This window comes from Meles meles, chromosome 3, assembly GCF_922984935.1.
Source record: "Meles meles chromosome 3, mMelMel3.1 paternal haplotype, whole genome shotgun sequence".
Lineage (NCBI taxonomy): Eukaryota > Metazoa > Chordata > Mammalia > Carnivora > Mustelidae > Meles > Meles meles.
Genome location: NC_060068.1, coordinates 99,286,938 through 99,303,631, shown reverse-complemented (window position 1 = coordinate 99,303,631; position 16,694 = coordinate 99,286,938). Strand labels below are relative to the sequence as shown.

The window sequence follows — 16,694 nt, the reverse complement described above, 5'->3', positions numbered from 1 at the left end:
TTTTCAGTTAATTATTTTCTAGTGAGCAGGTAAGAGAGAGTAATTTGATACTAAGTCTATCCTTTATTTTGAACACCAGAAATTCAATGTTCCCATTACATCTTAGGGTGTTTTCCTCTCAGTTAAACTATGTCGCACTCACAGGCTGAGTGGTGAAGGTAGAGTGATCTGTGCTGTGCGTGAGCTAGAACACCTGTGCCTCAAGAGAGGGGGTGGGTTTATTCATCTTTGTGTACCCTGCCATGGCACTATCCCCACTGTAGACAAAGGATAAACCCTGCGGGAATGGGTTATGAAAGAAATTGTGAACTTGACTTGAAGAATTTGTAAAGGCAGTTTAGAAACTGTAAATATCAGTCATCTCATGACACTGAAAAACAAAATAGAGGGTCTTTCTAAAGATAATATCTAGAAGAAAGCTTCAGGCCATTCTGGCAAGCAGTAAAGTAAACCGTTTGGGTAGAAGTAGATAAACCAGGTAAAACCGGACATTGACTTGAATTCGACAAAGATTTGGTAACTTACTAAATACAAGACATCAGATCAGATTTTTACTTTATACCTAAGAAGAATTTTCGTGTCACAAGACAGAACTCATCTTTTTAGTAACCGAATCATTCGCATATCATATCAAGAGAAAATAAAGTTTTATCTTATGTGAAAAGGACAAAACAGTCTTCAGCTCTAACGAGGTCCATTTCCCTACAAAACACAGCTGATGGCTTCCCATTGCCATCATGTTTACACTTCAAGCTACTTTCCATGCCATAACCCATTCTTCAAATCTTTTCCCCCACCCTCTCTGACTCCCATTACCTCCTCATGCTCCCCTTCCAATAAACTTGATGTTTCTCCTCAAATATTACGTTTTTGTGTGCCTCTAGTCTCCAGATCTGAACTGCCTTGCTCTCTAACTAGTGATCCTCCATCCTTCAAGACATAGCTCAAACGTTATTGCACCTTCTGGTGCCTTCCGGCAGAGCTAACTGAGTCAGCCAATGCTCTCCAAAGGCTTCCATTTGGGCATCCCTCAGTCTCAGGCTATAGTCAGGCCTCCACCCAAACCACAAAAGCCTCATGTCCAGCCATTCTTTCTCACCTGTGTCTGTACCCTTTAAGCAGCCCAGGAAAGGCCCATTTATGTCACAGGACGTTTGTTGCTTTGAGGTGTAATATGTCTCCTTCGTATTTCCTCCTGCACTAAGCAATGCAAAGAATGATAGAAACATTTGGTTATTTTATTAAACACTTTCTATGTGCCGAACACTGGTTCAACACTGTATTTTATATATTTAACAGTGGATAAAACTCCTGCCTTCATGGAGACTGCCTTCAATGGGCAAAGTATAGCAAAGAAGTTACAAAAGGAAATTAGTTCTAGTTCATGGTGAATATTGAGATGGAAGAAACCAGAGTGTGTAGGGGGGGAGAGGAGAAGTCGTGGGGAAACAACGTGAGGTGAGGAGTTGAGGGAAGTTCTGTCCAAGCTAAAGAACTGTGAGCTGACAGCTGAATGGTGAAGAGTCCAGAACCATGTTTGTGCATTAAGAAGGCTCATTCAGATGTCCTGGAGTGTGGACAGGCTCAGCATGATCTTCAAAGAGCACCAAGCCAGGGAGGCTAGACTGGAGTGAGCAAAGAAACATTCTAGATGAAGCTAGACAAACTGGCAGGGAAGAGACTGTAGAAGGCCTTGTCTGCTGGAGTAAAGACCATCACTTTATTCTAAATGCAGTGGAACACAGGGGACAACTTCAAGCCAAGAATGGACATGGCTGGAATGATGTAGTATTGATATTTATGTGCTAAGCCATGATATATAGACATATATATATATATATTTAAAGTTCTGGTTATCTACTTGGACAACACTTGCTCACAGGTTTACTTTTCCCCTTCATTCTCCTCTCCACTGGGGGGCTCCAGAGATTGTCGGAAGTATCTGGCCTGGTTTGTCTCCCAAGTAACTTGGCCTGGCAGCCTCCTCAGTGTCTCCAACAGCTACGTTTGAGATAGGAACACTGGCAAAAGAGAACAAACAACTGAATAAATAGAGAATTAAAACACAATCAGCTCTTGGAAACAGGTCTGCTTTTGACAGACTACACGTGAGACAGTAATGAAAATCACTATTTTTCCGAAAAACCTATGGTACGCCAAGCCTTTGTGTGATGAGACACATTAGAACTGATTAGTTTTATTTTAAGCAAAAGTGACTGTACCAACAGAACTAAGATTTATAGAAGAGATCTGAGAAGTACTGGAGCAGAACCTGCTAGGCTGCTAATTAAAATGATGATGTTAACAGTTACCAGTCTCTAAAGGTTTACTCTGTGCTATCCAGCACCGTGTTAATTGCATTAATGTATAGATTATCTCATTGAGTCCTCCATCAATCATAGCTTATATGAATGCCCATCATCCGCTTTACGGAAATTCGAAAAGGCTCAGGGCCCTTAAGTGACCTGTCTAATATCTCCAAAATATTAAGTGGTGGAGTTGGCTTTTGGGTAAAAGACTGTCTGACTCCAAAGCCCTTTACACTGACCAGGATACTAAAATAAAGAGGCTTCTGGAGACTTCAGTTCTAGTCTCAGCCAGCTTTCTTGCGATTTCCATTTTCTTGATGATAAAATGGTTATCATTATCTCCCAGGAAGAGGTAATAATACCAGTCCAACAAATCTGTAGGTAATGTCCATGCCATGAAGATACCGCAAGTGTTTTGTAAACTACAAGACACTACTCATAAACAATGTATTTTTGGCTGGGTGCCTGATTTTTGCCTTAAGAAGAAGAGCCTCTCCAAAAAATGAATTCCTTAAGACGTGATGCTTTTTTTTTCCCCCCTCAATTTGGTTGCCTTCTTTCAGAACTTGACTCCAATTCCACATTCAATGTTCATTTAAAGCATCTGTTCCTCTCTCGGACAGGTTCTTCCTAAGGTGTTGACAACATAAAGAAAGGTTCTATCTGGATCGGCCACCAACTCACTGTGCAGCCTTGGGCAAATCCCTTCCTCAAGACCCCACATGCAAATGAGAGAGCAGGTTTGTTGGAAGTTCAAGGTTATTCCACATTTCAAATGACTGCAGCAGAATATAGCCCACTGCTGAGACAAGAGCAAGAAGAGAAAAGGGGCTAGCTCATACTAGGGTACCAGACCTCTGAATCCTTTGTTTCATGAGTAAGTCATGGGACTCTTGACCATAAGGTGACTGCTGACTTGTTCAAAAATTTCAGCAGATATTTTAAGATGCAGCGGACACCCTTCTAGGAGCTGCTACTGAAAACGTTGAACAAAGCCAATCTGCTTCCTGCGCACTGCGCAACGCTCCAACTAGATAGACCAAAACAGGAGTCTGGAAAAGACATTTCAGCCACAGATGCGTTTTGTTTGACCAACACAGTTTTGAACATTTTCTAAACTTGCCAATGTTTTTAAATAATGGGCGATTTCACACAGAAGTTCTCGTTGCTAGCTTCTCTTCTAAAATCCGAATGTTTGGCAACACAGAGCTGGCATTTCCACATGGCAGGGAAACGCAGGAGCTAAAGAGAAGCTGTCCCCAGCCCACCCCAGCCTAGACCTACACCCTCCATCTCCGCCCTGCTCCGCGAGCGCCCAAGATCCCCACCCTCGCCGCCACCGAAAGCATCCAAGTGCCAGCTCTCTGGTGTCTTACGCATGTGCGACAATTGGGTTGGTGGGAAAACAATAAAAAGTTATTTCGACCTTGTTGATTTACTACAAAGGGGAAGTACAGAGAGCAGCCACGGGAACAGCACAAAGAAAGTTCCAGTGGGATGGCCTTCGCGTCTGTGTCCCCGTCCCCTGACCCCGCCTCCACACGCAGAGGTCGAGGCTGACACAGGTGCGTGGAAAACAAACGGGGGAGGGGGCTGCGAGCAGGAGACCCAGGTCTGGGAAAAGTTGTACGATACACTCGGTGAGAATTTTCTTGTCCGTGCCTCAGTTTTCCCAGCAAACGAGGAAATCTGCTAGACCAGAAACAAAAGATGCTTCCTGTCGGGCCCTGTGAAATTCTCCATCCTCTCTTGGGTTTCCCGCAATACCCGACTTAGTCTTACAGGAAATCGCGCCCTTCCCCGCCCGGTCTGCGGGCCCCTAGCGCCCCTCGCCCCCAGGTCTCGCATCCTCGGCTGCGCTGCCGGGGCGTCTCGGAGGGGGAGGGGGTCGCTTCAGGCCATCTGGGGCTCGGTCTGGGAAGTTGGGGCGCGCTCCCCGTGCGGCGCCTCGAGACCGTGCCAAGGAGCCTCCGGATCCCCGCCACTGGCTCAGAGCCGCGCCCGCGTCGCTGTCCCCCACCTCGCCCTCCCCCAGCGACGCACCGACCCCAGGGGACTGTCGCTCTCCCAGGCAACTGCCCGGCGGTTTCTGGGGGAGGGCGGCGACAGGGGCCGCTCCCCGCTGCCGGCCCCTCCCAGAGGAGCTGCGCGTTCGGGTGGCGCTCGGAGCCCCGAAGCCGCAGGTGCCGCCCTCCCTGGGCCAGTCCCGCGCAGCCCCGCGCCCGCCGCCACCCGCAGCCGCCAGCGCCCGGGCAGGTAGGCATCTTTTCCTTGCTCTCTCCTGGGCTCCGGGAGCCCCTCTGCTAGCCCCTCTGCCCCGGGGTGGAAGCACCAGTCCGAGCTTCTTGAAGGAGAGGAGAGAGAACCAAGATCGAGGTGAGTGGTGGTTTAGATTTTCATTTCTTTTAAATAAACCTGCATGGTCGGGGCACTGCTGGGAAGCTAGGAAGTTAAAGGGGAAGAGAAATAAGACAAAGGCGGGTGGTCAAGACAACCCACCACAACCGGATAGGGCTGGGATGGAGTCCAGCTTCCTAGTTACTGTGTACCCCCTCCTTGTCCACCAGCCTCTCACTGACTCAGGTCCAGACCCACACAGACTTCAATAAATATTTGCTGGGTGGAGGTAAGGGCCAGGTGTTTCTGACTGTTCTCCACCCAGCTTCTAAACCAGCAGAAACTACCTTTGACCGTTGCCTTCATCTCCCCAAGGGTGTTTTCCCCAAGCCGGAAGGATTTGAACATTTTTACACAGAAAAATAAAATGCGGTATATTCACACCGTGGACTGCTATGCAGCCCTTAAAAAGCAGAAATCAGAGCTTGTGAGACCAGCCTGCCTAGATCACAAAGCTGTAAAGGGAAATGATCACAACAAGATGCAAAGTGTACCTTCTAGTCCATGTCATTTAGGTGACTTATCTTAAAACACACGGTATGTTGTAAAATCGTAGAAAGGGGACTGTAAACCATATACTAGATTTGCAATTGTGTCTGTCTTTGGGAAGTGTGCAAGGGAAACTAATTTGGCAGGGGGGGCGGTTCAGGTAGAAATATTGTTTACCTTTATTTTTTACTATATAAAAATGAGGAAGCAAGGTGGATGAAATATAACCAGAGTGGTGTGTTCTTTCATGACATTTTCTTTCTTACTGTGTTTCTGTGTGTTTCTGAGTTTAAGGAATTCTGTATTTCAAATACAAACTAAGTCCGGTACACGAGCTATGGCAGTGAACGGAACAGTTCCATCAAAGTGGCAACTTTCTCACATCACAACATAGTTCCTAAAAGACGACACCTCTTACTTAAGGGGTCTTAGCAGCTTAGAAAAGCTCACCAGTTGACAGCCCCCCAAAATGCAGGCCGAAGCTCGTACGTTAGCGTGAGAGAATGAGTCTGCCGTGAATAATCTGATAACTGGCCAGGTCAGGGGAGAATCTAAAAATTTTCTGTGTCCTTATAAGACACATTTCTTTCTCTCTTAGGTTTTCTATGTCCAGGATGTTGGTTGGCAGGGGTGGTCACTGTCCTCTAGACATCTTCGGGTGATGCTCGTGTCACCCTACAGACTCTGTGCCAGGAGGTCAGGACGGTGTGGGTTTGGCAGAGTAGAGTACTGTAGCTCTGCAGGTCCTATGCTGCAAACCCGGAAAGACGTGTCTCCATTTTCCTGCCAGAGATCGTTCTTTCTTTCTGGATACGGGGGGAAATTTCCTAACTTGGTTATCCCCATGGGGAGAAAGCGGGAAAGACAGTTCTAAACTGGCTTGGATGCATCAGGTTCAATGGAGAAGCCATCACATCCACCTCCCCTTTCCCCAGACAGACACAAAAGTGGTTTCCTGTTGACATATTTCCTTCCCGCTAAAAAAAATCACTGGATGTTTCCTGAACAAAATTGTCTGCATGTCAGGATGGAACTCTGAAACGTGGCAAATTGTGATAATATTTCTCTCTCTTTCTCTGTCTTGACAACTTGCAAGGTCAATGCTTGGTACATCTGATACTACAGGAACACAGGCTACTTGGCAAAAGCCTGAGGAGTGAAGAAAAATATAAGAATGACAGGATTGGGGCGTGGTGTGAAAATTATGTGTCTTAAGGTTTTATGCACAAAATGGAAGAAAATGTGATCCCAATCTACAGTGTTAAAAATCTCAACTCGTTAAGATCAATGTTCTCTTTAGGACCAGTCCTCTCTAATGTGATCTGCGGTTCTGTCCCCCCACTATTCCCTTATTCTGGGCTCTAAATGCAATAATAAAATACAGAGAGCACCCCCATTCCCTTCTCCCTGGCCCACAGTGAAACACTAAGGGCATCATCCCACTTGCTTCTTCCTCAGCCTCTTTTATACTAAAATTAAAAGCCTTTTTTTTTCTTTTTTTTTTCTTCTTTTTTTTTTAAGGGAGCATACAGAGTTGAGGTCTTTCTGTCCTCCTGATGTCAATAACTCCCCAGGGTTACTCCGGCCACCTGTTACCACCTGCCCCTCCCCCATACTATTTAATTGGTTGCTTCCTAATTGCTGACTCTTCCTTTGCTTTCCATTTAATGATTCTTTTTAAAGTCCCTGTGGCACTTAGCTAACTGTTGGCTTTTAGTATGAAAAGTAGCATTTCCTTAATGAGTCTGCCTTCCAAATGCAGGCTTTACTTACATTTTCCTAATGGGAAAATGAGCTTTTCTTCTAGACTTGCCTAGGAGCTTCTCATGTGTTTTTTTGGTAACTCCCATCCTTCCCCCAGGTTTGCTCGGGATCCTTTCTTCCATTCTAGCTCTAATCTCTATTTCCATCATGTGGAAAAAGTCCGAGAGGAAATCAATGGATAGATGTTAAAAATATATATATATAAGGAAATACAGCTACTATATGCTGTATAGTATTCTATTCTTTGCAAATTATGTGCCAGGCATTGTGCTAATTGCCTTATGGACATTATCTCATTAACTATATCCCAGGAGTTATATTTGTCCCATGAGATTTGCTCAGGCCATATAGCTGAAATGAATTTTTAAACATTGTTTTGTATAAAATCTGGATCTTTTTTTTTTTTTGTCAGATCTGTGTTTCCACATAGCAACAAACTTTTAGATCTGAGACCAGTGACTTCTTTTAGATGGAGCCTGGTTTCTCCAGGTGACCAGGGTCCCCTCCAGGCACTGACGTCTTCCACCTGGCCCAGTGCATGCACCTGCATTTGTGCCTGGCTCCAATAAGGCATGGGAGCTTGTGATTCCTGGGGAAGGCACTGTGGTTTCCGTCATCTTAGAGACGAGGAGTCAAGTAATTGGCCCAAAGCCATTGTTAAGTGTCAGTTTCAGAAGCAGAACTCTGGATGCTGCCTCACCTGACCAATTTCAGGGAAAGTCTTCCAAATGAACAAAGCCATAAATGTACATTTCTTCAGGGGTGTTAGCTCTTACACACATCCCTTTTTGAAGCTTCAGGGTGGCCAACAATCATGTGAAAATACTTTCAGGTATTGTCCCAAATCACATTTGATTTGCCTTTGAGGAGAGGACCATCATCATCTTCAAGTTCAGGGGAAGGGGGAAAAAAGAACCATGTTTAGTGAAATTTAGCAGTTTGCTGGTGAGGTAAAGCCCAAACTCAGACCTTGTTCTTTTTACGTTGTAGTACCTTCCACAGTCAGAGGAAAGAGGTGGGAAATGTATTTTTATGACTGAAAAAAATGATAAAGTTGTTGCTCAAACATCAAAAAAAAATTGTTAACAGATAATATATTCTTAACAACGTAGAGAGTCAATGAAATATTTTTGTTACATACTTTTTAAATACAACATTGTTGGACCAGATTTTAAAATTGTTTTCTTACTTAGAGAAATATTTTGCTCCCTTCCTTCTCTGTAAGTCTAAGACAACTCCCCATGAGGCCATGTAGGGAGTTCTCCCAGACACCTGATGTTCTCTGTACTTGTGAAATTATCATTTTCAACGCAAAAATTCCTGTTCTAGGGGTACAGATCAGGTGAATATTGCAACCACAGTTCTGTGCTCAGAGTTCCTAGAACCCACCATATTACAAGGATACCATTTCATTTTCTCTTCCAGATATCGAGCTAAGGCTTCCAGATCTCTGTTGAGTGAAGATGAATGTTTCTGCCAGGAGAGTTTAACTGGAGGATCTGGGTCTGGGCCGACTTGACCATGGGAGCCAACACTTCAAGCAAACCACCAGTGTTTGATGAAAATGAAGATGGTAAGAATATGTGACCTGCATATATAGAATTTTGCAGAATTCAAATATAAATACCTTGTTTCATATGTAAATCATAATCTAAGACTAAAAGAAAGGAAGGAAGGAAGGAACTACAAGAGTAAGCCTGAGGATCTTAGATGCTAATAGCTGGCTTTTACCTTCCACTTTCCATGAGACCTTGGGCAGTTTTCTTAATTATGACTACACCAATACCCTTTGTCCAAAGGAAGCTGTGGATGGGCACCTGGTGAATAAAAGACCTTGAAAAGAAAGGATTTATTGTTCTCTTGCCGTTTCCCTGACAGCTGAAGTTACCCCTACTGATAGTTGTTATAGAAGATTTCTTGTATTACCAAATTACATCTGAATGATAATCAATATTCATTATATTATATAATGGAGTCATGCAAGTAGGAGCCATCTGAGCTTCTAACTGGCATGCTTCAGGGTCCTGGACAAATTTCGCAAGGCTAGGTCATAGGAAAATGAATCAGTATTATGGCAGGAAAGGGAAATTTCAAGGTCAGGCTCAGCCAGAAAAGAAATAAAAGCGAGGGTTTTCCTGATTCACTTGCCATCCCACAGTGAGGCATGTCAGAAGAAGACGTCTGCCTCCTCCTCTCACTCTTCCTTCCCAGCAAGGAAGCCAGATCAGCCTTGTCAGTATATGCATGGGGCAGCTACTGATAGGTCGACTGGAAAAAAGGCAGTTCCGGTCCCAGCTAGTAAGCTGTTCAGGCCTCTCAGAGGGAGGGAGTTCTGCTGATTAGACCACAAAGGAAAAGAACAACGAACTGAAATTCCGGAATTCTGAGCACTGGTCCTACTCCAAGCTACCAATGGGGCTCAAGAAGTTTATTTATCCTATCTTCAGTTTCCTCAGTTAAGTAAAAAGATAGGGCAAACTTGAAGGTTGTTTTGTTTTGTTTTGTTTTTTTGTTTTTTAAGATTTTATGTATTTATTTGAGAGAGAGCACACACATGCCCGAGGAGAGGAAGAGAAAGGAAGGGAATCCCAAGCGGACTCTGCACTGAACAAGGAACCTGACACAGGGCTTAGTCCCACCGCCCTGAGATCAGGACCTGAGCCAAAACCAAGACTCAGTTGCTTGACCGACTGTATTACCCAGCACCCTTTTGAAGGTTGTTTTCAACTCAAAAAGTTTAGTTTGGAGATCCTAACACCACTTTCCAAAAATTATGAAGCAGCATCTAAATCAGCCACGGGAGTCTACTGTGTTAGAAAGTAAATCTGCTCAAATAGAAACTGCAAATGACCACAGCTCAAGCAAGATGGATACGTTCTTCTTTCTCACGTAACAAAATAGGCAGAGTAACACCAGGGAGAAATGTGTGGCTCCAGAGGGCTGCTGCTTTTCCTTCTCTCCCTCTCCCTAGTGTCACTCTCATGCTCCTGCCTCAGGACGTTCCCCACCGCGTCGGCATTCCAGTCATAGGGAAGGGGTCAAGGAGGGAGACTGAGCCCACGCCTCCCAAGCCTCTGATCTGGCTGTTGCTTATCACTCTGGGGGACAAGCCCAGACCCAGTTATGACTCCCAGACTCCCAGACTCCCAGAAAGACTAGGAAACTTAGTTTATTATCTTAATGTGGCCATGAGCCTTCTAAAAATGAGTTCTGTTTTGTTACAAAAGATGGGAAGAACTAGCTGTTTAACAACTAGTTATCAGAGGACAATTAGAAGCTTGCTACCATCTCGGTCTTGGTTCTTTGGATGGTCTCTTCTAAACACAAATGTCCAACTGCTCAGGATGCCCTGTCCCCAGTCATTCACTATCAAGTCAAATGTGCATTGTTATTACCTGTACAAAGTATTACAGGAGAACTCCAAATTACCCATTTAGAAAATGATCTTGGTCAACATTTTTTCCCACTCTTGTCGCCTGGCTTTGCTTTATCCAGTCGTAAAGGCAAAGATCTAAAGACCAGTGATCTTATTTGAGTTTTCTGTCTCTAAAATGAAAAGACAAGTAGGCTTGATTTCACTTGTTTGGTTCACTGCACTCCCTGTGGATTCTGAGCCCGTGATGTGCATGAGGCCAGAGAAGAGAGCAGAAAAGAGAGGCCAGATTTATTATTTGAGAGAGAGAGAAAAAACATGCACAAGGAAATGGGAGGGGCAGAGGGACAAAATGTCAGACTCCCTCCTGAGCATGGAGCCCAATGCAGGAGTCGATCTCATGACCCTGAGATCATGACCTGAGCCCAAACCAAGAGTTTGATGCCCAACTAACTGAGTCACCCAGACACCCCGCACGTCCTTTGTAACCCCTTGTAGGTCACCACCTTTTAGCTGTTCATCCCCCAGCCTGGTGAGATCCGCCTACCAGAGTGCCCATAAAGAGAAGAGCTGAACAGTACAGTCTGTGCCCCCCATAGGCGATGCTGTGAGTCCATTCACACACACAGTTGCCAGGCAGAATAAACGAGACAACTTGAGACAGTGTTGAAGTGCCATCAAGGGAATGACTCAGGGATCTTATAGAGAGGGACAGAGTGACGGTGGAGGGACCCCTTGAGATAGAGTGTGGTCAGAGGTGGCCTTTCGGAGGTGACATCTGGGGTGAAGCCTGAAAGATGAGAAGAAGCGACTAATGCAATGACATAAGAAGAACAGTTCAAGTACAGGAAACTCAAGTCCCAAGTCCAAATAATGACAAAATCAGAAATGAACAATTGCCCGTATCTTAGCATTCTCCTGCCTGTGAGTTTGCATATTACACAAAGGGAGTGTATTTAATTGCTATCTTCACTTGGTTATTTACAAGATCACTGAATTTTTGGAGGGAACATATGACATTCTGAGCATTCATATTTTTTGATCAGTAAATCCTATAAAGCTGATTTGACTCCTTTCATAGCTCCAGACTGAGCACAAGGTACAATTTTATTTGACTGCTATGAAGCTTCTGACCAAGAAATAAAAACAACAAAGCACTGACTAATCAAAGAACATTAATGCCTATATCATTTTCTATCTCATTTTTATATAAATAATCAAACCGGGACAGAATCTAGGGCACTTAAATGAGCCAATTTAATTATTTTAAAAATATTGCTGAAAAGAATCCCAATACATGATGAAAAAGTTTAATATTTCCTTCAAAGCGTTTGCTGTTCCCAGTATATAGATTTGAGAGAAAATGTGAACCAATTTTCCCAAACAATATTTCAAGATTTCTCCTGGAAAAGTGTTTTGATTCACTTTGAAGGTAATTAAAGAATAAGATATTACCGGGTATCCAGTAAAATAAGCTGTTCTTGCTGGAATTCATCCCAACACTTTGTATTGCATGTTGTTCCATCTGATAGTGAACTTAAAAGCATCATTCTGTTAGCTATTTATGGTGATCTTTGTTTGATGACAACAAAGTGGAAGATTTATAGTGCTGTTGAGTAGAATAAGATCTGCTTCTCTGATTACTGTTAGCTTTTACAAAGTGGATCTCAAATTATACGTTTTGTTTTGTTTTGCTTTGCTTCGTGGCCTACGTTTCATATTTTAGTACAAATCTCAGTAGTAACTTTTTTTGTTTTGATAAAATATGCATAATAAAATGTATCATTTTAACCATTTTTAAGAGTACATACAGTTCAGTGGCAATAGTATATTCAGATTTGGGCAACTGTCAGCATCGTCTATCTCTAGAATTTTTTCATTTTCCCAAACTGAAATCTGGTACCCATTACACAGCAACTCCCCTTCCCCACACCCCCGGCCCCCTGCCACCCCAGTCCTTGGCAACCATCTTTCTACTTTATGACTCTATGAATTTGACTATTCCAGGTACCTAACATAAATGGGATCATGTAATATTTGTTCTTTTCTGTCCAGCTTATTTTACTTAGCGCAATGTTTCCAAGGTTTATCTGTATTATAGCATAACAATTCCATTCCCTTTTTAAGGCTGAATATATTCTACTACATGTATGTATCACATTTTATTTATCCTTTTTCAGTGGACATTTGGTGGTTTCTACCTTTGATTATACTATAAATAATACTGCTGTAAACATAAGTGTACAAATATCTGTTCGAGTCCCTGTTTTCAATTCTTTCAGGTGTATTCTTAGGCATGGAATTGCTGGATTGTATGGTAATTCTTTAATTTTTTAAGGAAACACTCCACCGTCTTCCACCTAATTAGGTTTTGTGTTTTGTAGTCGAAGACCGCTTAGCGTAGTGGGTGAAAGCCTGGGCTCTGCTATTAGAAACACATATACACAGATTTGAATCTCAGCAGCACCATCATCAAACACAAGAGTCAATTTGACTAGTGATTAAGTGTTCTAAGGGGACCTGAAATACCAAGGGGGAAAAAGTCCCAAACCTAAGTAATTATTAATGAATTAACATGGGGCGGGGGGGGGGGGGTAGAGGACCATCTTCCTATTCTGCAAGTTACTGAACCTCTGTAAAGCCTCAGTTTCTTCCTATATAAAATGCAAATGATTATCAGGCATCCTTCCTTGGGTCATTGTGAGGTTCAATAAAACAATGTAAATAAAACACTTAGTGGGGTGTTTCAAATAAGGAAAACACCCAATTAATGTTAGTTACACCATTATTTACTAGCAGAGTCTCTTAGCATGAACTCTTTGCTGTACTTCAGCTTTGAAAGAAACGAAATTGATTAGGTGCAGCTCTTGTAGATGCCGTAGTTAATATGACCCATTCACAATTCTATCAATGAAACTGAAATGACAGAACGGCAGATTTCATGGATTCTCTGAAAACCTATATAGAAAGCCCTTTAAAAAGAAGCCAGGTTGGGGGGTGCCTGGGTGGCTCAGTGATTTAAGCTGCTGCCTTCAGCTCAGGTCATGATCTCAGGGTCCTGGGATCGAGTCCCACATCGGGCTCTCTGCTCAGCAGGGAGCCTGCTTCCCTCTCACTCTCTCTGTCTGCCTCTCTGCCTACTTATGATCTCTCTCTGTCAAATAAATAAATAAATAAATAAATAAATAAATAAATAAATAAGCCAGGTTAATGACCTCACAAAAACATAATCTCATCTGGTTTCTCTTTCATCGTTCCCCTGGGTGATTGTATTTTCATTTGAGGCAAAATCAAAAACTCAGTAGGCTGAAAAATCAATAAACTTCACTTTTTCTAATTTAAGCTCAAAGCTGACTAGTTAAGTAATCCCATTTGATCAACAGATACAGTGACAAATGCCCTCCCCTCTACCCAACTACCATATGGATGCTCTAGAGAAATAATTAACGATAAAGACATTGTAAGTTGTCTGAAAGTAAAGATTATGCTTGTAAGTGATTTTTTTTTTAATGTTTGTAACTTTTTCTTTAAATCTGCTTTATTTCCTCAGTCTGAACAGTGTTTTTGTTTTGTTTTGCTTGGGTTTTTTTGGTTTTGTTTTGTTTTCTTTTGGCTTGTTTTATTTAAAAAATCAGCATTTGAAAAGGCCAGTCATTGAGGTTTTCAAGGTGATTTAGGCAAAGAAAATCTTGAATAGCAGGAGAAGGTAGCTTGTTTACAATTCAGGGTCTAGCAACAGGAGAGGATCTTGTAATCATTGTTAATGGTGTGTGTTTCTAAGCATATACAAAGAATATAGGGGTGACAGAATTGGTGTAGTTAAGCCAAGAGACAATTTTCTGGGGTGTTGTAGCTAAGAAAAGTTGGATTTAGGTTAAAAGCTGCTACAAAGAGCTCATCAGCGCCCTGAGTTTGCAGAGAGAGCCAAATTATTGCATTATTCTTTGGACTTACTGAAAACTCAGTGTTCTACTTTGATTTGGCAACACTTGTCTCCTAGGATGTGTGACCGGTGCCAGTTTTCCTACAACTTGTTTGGTGGCAGAGGCAATGGGTCCTTCAAAATGTTGGGCCAAAAAAATTGACCACAGATTTGCAGCCCAAAAGAAATGGGAGCTTCCTGAATTGATTCCAGCAAAGAAGGACTTTGAAAATCTCCTTTGTTAAAGTCTATGCATTGCATTTTTGTACCCAGTTGGAAAGACAAATAAATTTCAGGCTTTCCCCTCTAAAACGTGGAGTCCTGTGCTCTTTTTTTTTTTTTTTTAAAGATTTTATTTATTTATTTGACAGAGAGAGATCACAAGTAGACAGAGAGGCAGGCAGAGAGAGGGAGAGGGAAGCAGGCTCCCTGCTGAGCAGAGAGCCCGATGCGGGACTCGATCCCAGGACCCTGAGATCATGACCTGAGCCGAAGGCAGCGGCTTAACCCACTGAGCCACCCAGGCGCCCAGTCCTGTGCTCTTATATTATTTACTATTTTATATTAAAAAGATTGGGAGAGTATAAGGAGAATTTCTCTTGTGAGAGCTGGCTTCTTAAAAAATTAAGGCATCTTGGATGGTCTGACATTTAGTTACAGCATTCGTCATAAATAACCTCAGCTCCACTGGTTTATAAGAATGGGTACTTACGAGAGCTTTATCTCCCCCATTCTATGGAGTTGAAAGAGTCAGGGAGAAACTAGACAGCCAAGAAAACAGACCTCCCAGACAGAGGTAGTGCTTCCTATGTGCATTTTTCCTGAATGTTTCCTGAGCAGTGAGTTACAAATACATATTTAGAAGAATCCACTCTAGCTAATGCAGTAAAGCTACATCCTGCCTTCGGAAATTCACAATGCTTATTAGCATGTTAAAGACTCTGAAAAGTCCTCCAATATTGAAATTGTGGGATTCTGATATTTTTCCAACTTAATTCAAAATGAAACCATTTCTGTGGAAAACCTTTTAATGCGTCGTGAAACATCATATTCTGGGGATCTCAACTTGGGAAATGAAAGGTCTTGATTGTATCTCTTCTTTCTCTGTTGGAAACGTGGTTTGTTCCCATTGATTTCTTCCCCCTCTGGTTTAATGGCAGCAGACTATGACAGGCGAAATCTCTTTCGCTAAAGAGTGATTATGTTCTGCAAGGTTTTCTCACCATGAGTTCTTCATGATGCTCAATTCATGTCTCCTCAGGTTAATGAGTTAAATGCTAGGTAGCTCTGTTTAACTGTGAGATGCTGCGTGTTGCTGGTCCAAGGAGGAACTGGATTTGGAGACAGTTATTTCTTCCTTATTGCTTTTTTTTTTTTTAAGATTTTATTTATTTATTTGACAGACAGAGATCACAAGTAGGCAGAGAGGCAGGCAGAGAGAGAGGAAGGAGGAGGCTCCCCGCTGAGCAGAGAGCCTGATGCCGGGCTCAATCCCAGGACCCTGGGATCATGACCTGAGCCAAAGGCAGAGGCTTTAACCCACTGAGCCACCCAAGTGCCCCTCTTTATTGCTTTTTTTAAGAAAGAACATTTTAGTTCAGAGTGTCTTATGAATAAATTGTGGCGAATAGTTGCTCAGTATTAAATAACATTCAAGGCATACTAACTTTTTTTAATCCAAAGATAGAGACATTTTTCAGTTTTCATCTTGAAACTACCTAGGTTGAACTCACTAGGTCTATAAGCTGGTTTCAGTGTTCAGAACACGTGTTGGTTCTCCAAGCCTACTGTCTTCAGTAAGAAAGGCAGTGAAGGAGGGTCCGGGAAGCCCCAGCTCAGTGACCAGTGCGAGTCATCAATTGACCACTTGAGGGTCTATGCATGATACAAGGGATTCAACTATGCATTGCTGTGTGACCAATGGCATTTGGAAACAGCCACAAAAAGCCAATATGGAATAATATTCTTGTTAAACTGGGACAGTGAGCCTTGTTTCTGTGGTGAAAACACCAAAAAACTGAGTGATAGATTTTGAATTCAATAGACCAGCACTTGCCATATTTTATTCCTCTTGAGCTATTTCTTCTTCTTTTCCTGGAGTCATCTTTACAGTAGAAGAACTCATGTTAACCTTGCTTTATACTGGAATAGCCAGTATTTTTTATTTTTGAGAATTACTTCACATAGGGGTTGGCAATCTTTTTGTGTGATGGGCCAAATAGTAAAGATTTATGCTTTGCCCTTCAGTCTCTGTCACAGCTACTCAGCTCTGCCATTGTGGCATGAAAGTAGCCACAGATAATGAGAAAACAAAAGAAGGTGGCTCTCTTCCAGTAACGTTTTATTTATGGGTCCTGTGATTTGAATTTTACATCATTTTCACTCGTCGTAAAATATTCTTTTTTTTTCCTGAACATTTAAAAATATAAAAGCCATTCTT

The 16,694-nt window shown here is 42.6% G+C and overlaps 1 protein-coding gene across 4 annotated transcripts in view; it reads left to right on the top strand.

The window, feature by feature from the left end:
- The first annotated feature begins 3,791 nt into the window (after window positions 1-3,791).
- The window catches only part of STK32A (serine/threonine kinase 32A), a 145,010-nt gene continuing 132,107 nt past the window's right edge, over window positions 3,792-16,694 (top strand). For 3 of the 4 annotated variants that reach the window (XM_045998650.1, XM_045998649.1, XM_045998647.1), the window contains exons 1-2: window positions 4,203-4,685; window positions 8,385-8,532. In XM_045998650.1, coding sequence (XP_045854606.1) covers window positions 8,427-8,532 — 106 coding nt within the window. In that variant the 5' untranslated portion in view covers window positions 4,203-4,685; window positions 8,385-8,426. Of the gene's footprint in view, window positions 3,875-4,202; window positions 4,686-8,384; window positions 8,533-16,694 lie in introns of those variants that run through there. The other variant, XM_045998648.1, reaches the window with a different exon arrangement.